The 8,235-nt window shown below is 32.8% G+C and overlaps 1 protein-coding gene across 1 annotated transcript; it reads left to right on the top strand.

The window, feature by feature from the left end:
• The first annotated feature begins 5,293 nt into the window (after window positions 1-5,293).
• On the top strand, window positions 5,294-7,710 carry LOC109239341 (UDP-glycosyltransferase 86A2-like). Its single transcript, XM_019405891.1, has 2 exons — window positions 5,294-5,900; window positions 6,705-7,710. Exons 1-2 carry the CDS (start codon window positions 5,384-5,386, stop codon window positions 7,592-7,594), a joined length of 1,407 nt encoding a protein of 468 aa, XP_019261436.1. The 5' UTR covers window positions 5,294-5,383; the 3' UTR covers window positions 7,595-7,710.
• The last annotated feature ends 525 nt before the right edge of the window (window positions 7,711-8,235 follow it).

Below are 8,235 nucleotides of genomic sequence, written 5' to 3'. Positions count from 1 at the left end.
GATTATCAGTAAGGTATTGTGTCGTCGTAAGTCTCAAAGAAACTTATTTAGTTTCTAAAGTATTCGCGAAAGCGGTTGATTATATTGAGACTTTAAATAAAGGAAAGATTTAATATATTCTATTACTACAACTTGTAGCGAGATAATATGTATGTGAAAAGCTACCCGCTTTATTCTCTGATTTGTACTACTCAAATAAAAAGATGCTACAATGAAGTAGAAGTTTATTGATATAAAAACCCATATCATAATAAACTTGGAGTTTATTAATAATTGCATACGTCATGGTGTAAACCTGAAGTTTATCTATACTGATAGTTTATTCAGTTGGCACAATTAGTTTAACCATGTTAATTTAAGTATGATGTGCAAAAATAAAAGAGAATTCACATGGGTAAACATTAAAGAACTAGAAAGTTCTTTACGAATTCTCTTATGTTGCTTGTTCTCATTAATTAGTAGATCAACTAATATTGGGATTGAATCCCATGAATGCTAGAAATATCAAAGGTGAATATGGGACCATTCATCTGCCATGTATACCACGTAAGATACATCTATGAGATGGTTAATGTGCGATTACTATTAACCTGCAACCTAGTATTTGCGAGGTAACTTGCTCAATAATTTAATTTAGAGCATAATATTCATATTTCCTATTCAAGACAGTTTATCTTGATAAGTTGGTTCACATCACGGTCTGGTTTAGCAAAATAATTTATTGAGTGCCTCCATTTAATAGCAAAAATATTACTTACGAGAAAAAATTTATCTATATCAGTTTGATATACACTATATACGAAAGTATATTGCATTCTTCCCTCATAAGTGGTTTAGGGTGATCAGGAACTAAATAATTCCATCTTATTATTATTGATGTGCGGTGTATATTTTGATTAACACCATAACACACAAAGATGGATTTTCAAAGTTGAGGAAGCATGTTATTTTTTCTAACATGAGGGGCAGATAAAATAAACAGTTGAGAAAAAGTTACATGGGATGAATTGTCTCCTCAAATAAGATAATATGAACTTGAAGGTCATAAAAAGATAATTCACCTGCAATATATTGCAAAATATGTCAGACGCATATGTTGACCCAAATAAAGTAATTATATATTATTACAAATGCTCCTATTAGAATTAGTCCTAGAAGGACCAAGTCTATGGTACGCTAAAATTGTATAGACAAATCGGTTTCAAATAAAATTCTTGAAAAAGAAGATGAGCAAATGATCAAAATGATTATAATAAGGAGGCAAGTGATCTAGAAAATCACATGATATAATACTTCATAAAATTTCAGGAGAGATTCAGGCACATGAAAATATGAATGAAGAGATCTCTATGTTATGTCTTTATCAACAAAAAAGGAGCTTGGAACAGATATAAAATGTTCGTCGGCTCATCTATGATAACCCCGAACATATATGAGGATCTTAAGTCTGGAAAAACAATTCAAGTAGAATTGATTTCATATGAAAGATATGTCGTTTTGGACTTCTTGTTCAAATACTTGAAATTATAAAGCGAACAATGTGTGCAATCAACTTTATCTACCTTATATGTCTAGCATGACATGAAAATGTGATATGCATCTAAAGTTCATTTATATGGCTCATGTGACTTAACTTATATGACAATCCCTGAATGATTTAAATCGCTTAAAGCATACACAATCTTGGTCCTGAAGTACCACATCCTAAGTGCAATTTGTGCACATATGTATTTTGCAATAACTATAAGCATGATAATGTGACAGCGAGAATTTTTACATCTATGGAGATGTTGAAAAGGTCATTCCACGAAATTAGACATTACATATCTATCAAGAATGATGATTTCAAGGTGCAATAATTCGGTCAAGTCAATATTGCTGATTTATTTATCAAATCTCTACCAACGATCTTTTGAAGATGGTACACAAGATTGAAATGTGACGGCTTAAAGATGTAAATTGATGCTCTTATCAGAGGTACTTAATATGCGTTGCACTCTTTTTTCTTTGCAAGGTTTTGTCCCATTGGATTTTCCTTACAAGGTTTTAACGAGGCAACCAAAAAGCATATTGTTATATATATGTACTCTTTTTCCTTCACTAAAATATTTTTCCATTGGTTTATTTTAGTTAAGATTTTAACGAGGCACATTATCTATTGAATAGACATTCAAGGGGGGGTGTTATAAATAGAATTGTATTCAAAGTGAATGTCTATATTTTAGAGAGATTTTAGGGTTTGTTACTCGGTGGCTAAGTCACTTTCTCCAATAAATAAAGGGGTTCTATTCCATTGTAATTCAACCCAAATCAGTAAGAATTCTCTCTATATATTTTCTCTGCAATACTCTTCTTCTACTCTTATTGTCTTATAACAAATATGAAGCAAAATCGGTTTTTTAACATGGAACACTAAGGCCTCATTTGTTTGCACTTAATGGAGGTCTGAATCTTAATCATTCAGATTCATACATTAAGTGTGTTTGTTTTTAAAGGCTGAATCTTAATTATGCAGATCTTAATCATTAAGTGTGTTTTTTTTTACTTCATAACCACGTAATTGGTCTGAATAGTTCTGTATGATTAAGATCCATAACAGAGACTTAATTTCATTAAATAAAATATTATAAATAAATACTATTTTAAAATATTATATTCTATAGATACCTCTTAATGTTTATAGCAAAATATCCATTTTTGGTCACTTCCTCCCCTTAAGCCATTATATATGCTATTTTTTATTTTTCTCTCTCCTTTTTCAGATTTTTCTCTCACATAATTACCCTATTTGATGTAAACTTCTCACTCCACGTTCTCTCTCTAATTTGATACACTCCATCCACTTCCCCCATTCTAGAAAACGCGAAAAAAAGAGGGTAAAATTCTTCTGTTAGCATTTGAGAAAATAATTGCTACTACATTTGATAGATTTACTCAACTTTGGGCTTCTGATTCTGTAAGCTATGATTTCCAGAAAATAAACTGCTATTGGAATTTTAAACGGAAGAGAAACGCCGCCTTCGACAGCAACGCCAATAGAATCCTTGGTACGATTTTCGGGAGGTGATTACTTCATAGCACTTCATCTTTTCCAGCGAAGACTTTTGGGCTGCCAAGCAATCATCCAATATAGAAATTTTCTCCGGCGTAACAACAGCAACCGGAGGCAATGGTGATGGCGAGACGACATTAAGGTTGTTCTTGAACAAAGACGAACTGAGTTTGGGGTTGAGCAACTTGAATTTTCTGTTAATATATTTCATTGTATTTCAATGAATTTCGCTGTATTCTATCTATATCATTGTATTCATTGTCTTTTTTTTTATTGTATTTCAATTTATCCCGCTGTATTCTATATATTTCATTGTATTCACTGTCTCGCTATATTCCATGAATGTATTCATATGTTTTTTTTTTATAATATAATTTATGTATTTAGATGTATTATATAATTTCTCAGAAGATTGCTATGTTTTTGGAGAGTTTTTCGGTTGAGAATCTTTTTTATAACTGGAAATACAAAATTTATGTGTTATAATTGAGTTTGTTGAGTTATATTAGGAGTCTATTATGTTAACTGATTCACTTTCCGTTTAAAAACAGTGTAATCCCCTGTTTCACGCCGTGAGTACAGTCAAATACAACAATCCTGTCCAGCTGTAATCCTATGTTTCACGCCATGAATACAGTCGAATACACTCGAATACAAAAATCTGTCTACCTGTAATCCCCAGATTCACGCCTAGAAATGCTACTGTATTCATGAATACAGTAGCTTAAATACATCGAATACACTCTAAACAATCTAAAAATATAGCTATAGGAAGTAATATTGTAAATGATAGCTACAATTAGCTAATAACTACTAAAACATAATGGTTTCTGGAAGTTTCTCAATTAAAAACACTACACTCAAGGCATTGGATCAAGTCTTCGAAATTTGGACCTCTCCTTAATGATTAGCTATACAGAAGTAAAATACAAAGACTTGACGTTTGAGAAAATGTTTTTTAGTAGAGTTGAATATGGGTATTATGTCATTTGGTGACAACATTTCTGTTGGGATTATTATGAAATAATAAGAGGAAAAAGAAAAAGGACTAAAAGCAAAACCTTCTCTAGGATAATCTTGAGAATTAAAGTGAACTTATATAATAAATTGATAAAAGGTCTGTGATGGTTAATTTTTGCCATAAATTCTTAAATTTCCAACAAGGTACAAACAAAAGCACTAGGTTATTTGTTTTGTTTTTATTTTTTAAATACTTTTCCTTGACTTCACTTTGAAGTAAGAAAATGAGAATATTTTTGATATCCTATGCACGTCAGCACATGGCTATGTATAATTTTATAAATTAGAATTTTTTTTGACATACTCTTAAATAGCTATATGATTTTATTGTTACAAAAAAGAAAAAAATACTCCCTTCATTTCAAAAGAATAAACCTATTACTTTTGGGGAATCAAACAAAATTTTGTTTGACCATGCCTTTTATAAATAAGTTTTAAATATTTTCAATTGTTAACTAGTATTGTAACTTATAGACCCTTGTGCTTGCAAAAATGCAGGGTAATCCTGCGTACGATAAGCCCTTGGTTCCCGACACTTCCCCGGACCCCGCAGGAGCTTAGTCCACCGGGCTGCCCTTTTTTTAACGATTGTAACTTATAGTATTTTTTTATATAGATTCTAAATATGTAAATTTTATTTCAAAAAACTTAAGGAATCTATGTCTGAAATTACAGTGAAAACAAATTTGATCATCTTGCTTCGAAAAAATTCATATAGATTTAAATGGAGGGAGTAAATGACTTTATTGTACAATTTCATTAATTTAAGTGAGCATTTAAGAAATTAACTCTTATATACTTTAGCCTCCTCTAGTTAGTTAAAGAGAAACTAAAGTATTTTTGCAAAATGAACTTTAAAGATAAAATGAATTTTGAGGTATATATGGTCATTTAATTTCACTTACACTTATCTTTCACAAATTCACTTTTAATAATTTAGCAACAACAACAAAAATAATAAATCCAGTGTAATCCCATACATGAAGTCTGGGGAGCGTAGTGTGTACGTAGATCTTATCCTTACCTAATAAAGATAGAGAGACTGTTTCTGATAGACCCTCGGCTCAAGAAACAGTGAAAGTAAAGCAATCAAGCAACAAATAATAGTAACAACAATGGAATATGATAACGGACGAGACTTCTAATATTAGCAAGCATAATATTCTGCATGACATTTCCCTGTATATAGTATCATTTTCAAAAGTAAAGCATATTCTTGCTTGTGGTCATTCATACAAAACTTATCAGTTCTCTTTCATTGCCTCTACAACCTTTGTCTATTTGCATATAGTTCAAAATTTATGACCAAAAATGGTGGATTCAAGACCAAAGCCTCATGCAATATTAGTATGTTATCCACTACAAGGCCATGTTATTCCCACAATCAATCTAACCATCAAACTTGCACAAAAAGGCTTCACTATTACTTTCATCAACACTCAATCTACACACGATCAGATCACTCAAAAGAATAGTCAGGACGATATATTTTCTAGCTATCGAGGTCTCGGGCTAGATATACGTTACGTGACAGTACCTGATGGACTTCCATTAAATTTCGACCGGTCATTGAACCATAACCAATTCATGGCTGCTTTGTTACATGTGTTCTCAGCTCATGTAGAGGAAGCTTTACTGAAAATTATGGAGTCGAAAATCGATCCTCCTGTGAATTGCTTGATTGCTGATTCTTTCTTTGTGTTTCCAGGAAAATTGGCCAAGAAATATGGACTTTTGTACATATCTTTTTGGACAGAGCCAGCTTTGGTTTTTACCCTTTATTATCATCTTCATCTTTTGAAGTTAAATGGCCACTTTGGTTGTACTGGTAAGCCTCCCTAAGTTCATTTTCCTTCTCTCCTATATGTTTAATTCGCCATATATATATATATGGTATATCTGCCCTTTTAGGGTAGGGGTAAGGCTGCATACATCCTACCCTCCCCAGACCCCACTTGTTGGATTACACTGGGTTGTTGTTGTTGACATCGTCTATATGTGATGGTAGGTTAAAGTTAAATCCTGAATCACAAATTTCCTGTGTATAGGTATATCATATAAGAAAATTTTTCTTATCCTAATACAAGATTCTTTTATATAGAAGTAATTAATTAGTATTAACAATCTTTGGTAACCAAACAAGCCTTAATTGATTTTCCATTTGAATAATCGCCTTTTGTCCTTCTTATTTTGACTTCGATATATATAGTAGAAACGGAAAAGAGCCAAATATACCTATGTACTATAAAAAAAAAGGTTTAAATATACTACTCGTTATACTTTGGGTCCAATTATATCCCAACCGTAATATTATTGGTTTAAATATACCCCTTTTCCATTAAGTTTGTCCAAGATGGACATTCAATCCTGCAAGATACTAACATTTGATGAGGTGGATGTCACGTGACATGCCACCTCAGTGTTCCTAACAATGGTATATTTGGACCCAAAGTATAACGAAGGGTATATTTAAACCTTTTCTCATAGTACATGGGCATATTTGGCCATTTTCCATCGTCGAAATATATAACAAACCTATTTTTATGACAATTTCACTACTGCAATTCGTTTAGTTTTGTACTAAAATGTTCATTAAACTTTTATTCTTGGTTCTTTTGCTAATTGACAACAGGCAAACGTGAGGACGTGATTGACTACATACCAGGAGTACAATCAATCAAACCAAAGGACCTAATGTCATATCTTCAAGAAACAGACACAACCTCAATATGTCATCAAATCATTTTCAATGCATTTGAAGATGTAAGAAGTGCTGACTTTATTTTATGTAACACTATCCAAGAGCTCGAACCCGAGACGATATCAGCTCTACAAGTCGAAAAAACATTTTTCGCGATAGGTCCCGTTTTTCCATCCGAGTTCAACAAGAGTGACATGGCTACGAGCATGTGGTCCGAGTTTGACTGCACACATTGGCTTGACCTACAACAACATGCAACTGTCTTGTACGTGTCATTTGGTAGCTATGCCCATCTTACCAAAAATAATCTTCTTGAAATAGCTTATGGTTTATTATCAAGTAAAGTTAGTTTTATTTGGGTGCTCCGACCCGATATTGTCAGCTCCGATGACCCGAACCCATTACCAGATGACTTCCAGGGTGAAACTCATGGTCGTGGTTTGATCATACCTTGGTGTTGTCAGAAACAAGTGTTGACTCACACTGCCATCGGAGGATTCTTGACTCATTGTGGTTGGAACTCGATTTTGGAAGCTATTTGGTGTCAAGTTCCGTTGCTTTGTTTCCCTTTGCTCACTGATCAATTCACTAATCGAAAATTAGTGGTTGATGATTGGAACATTGGACTTAATTTGTGCGATAAAAATCCAATAACTAAGGACGAAGTATTGGAGAAAATACACCAATTAATGTATGGAAAATCAAGTGATGAATTTAGAAATTCTATCAAGAAAGTGAAGAAGACGTTAGAGAATGCATTGGGAGATGGAGGATCATCAGAGAGAAACTTGGATAATTTCATACGAAGAGTATGTAAGTAATAAGTTTGAATTTCTAGAAATTAAACTACAAGGTGTATTTATTTGTTGTACTAGGCGAGAATCGTCCGTGCCAGCACGGGCCCAATATTTGCTGGTTTTATGAGAATATAATTGAATACAAACAGCAAGGTAACACATATATTTCGTCTTGTTTAAGAGTGAATAGATTCAACTTCAACTGATTAAGAGTTGAATAACTACCGCATACTACCTACATGCACTTGGAACAAAAAAGTTGTACATCTATAGTTGTATGGAACATGTACTGCTAGATGGTAGGTCTTCTCTTTCTTGAAACTCTGGAGTCATTTAGCAATCTTATGGCAAAAGATGAGCTATATACACCCAATTAACTTTTGATCCACTCAAAGGTCAGAATCCATCAGGCGCAACAAATATTCTCTAAATATTGCAAAAGATAAAAACCATGTTCAGTTCTTCTTGAAACCTTTCAAGCATAAGTCACTTCCAAAGATCCAAGTGTTCTTTGCTCACAATAGGACAATCTTAAATCGTCGCCGACTTAGTGAAAACAGTAGGGAAAAGCCAAACAAATCAGGCAAACATACCATTTTAATTCCAGAAATGCAATATTCACCAGTTTATGCATATACAAATTCCTCATCAATAAGAAACGTAGA

The sequence above is a fragment of the Nicotiana attenuata genome, unplaced genomic scaffold, assembly GCF_001879085.1.
Source record: "Nicotiana attenuata strain UT unplaced genomic scaffold, NIATTr2, whole genome shotgun sequence".
In the NCBI taxonomy this organism is placed as follows: domain Eukaryota; kingdom Viridiplantae; phylum Streptophyta; class Magnoliopsida; order Solanales; family Solanaceae; genus Nicotiana; species Nicotiana attenuata.
This window is presented reverse-complemented; position numbering and strand designations above follow the sequence as displayed.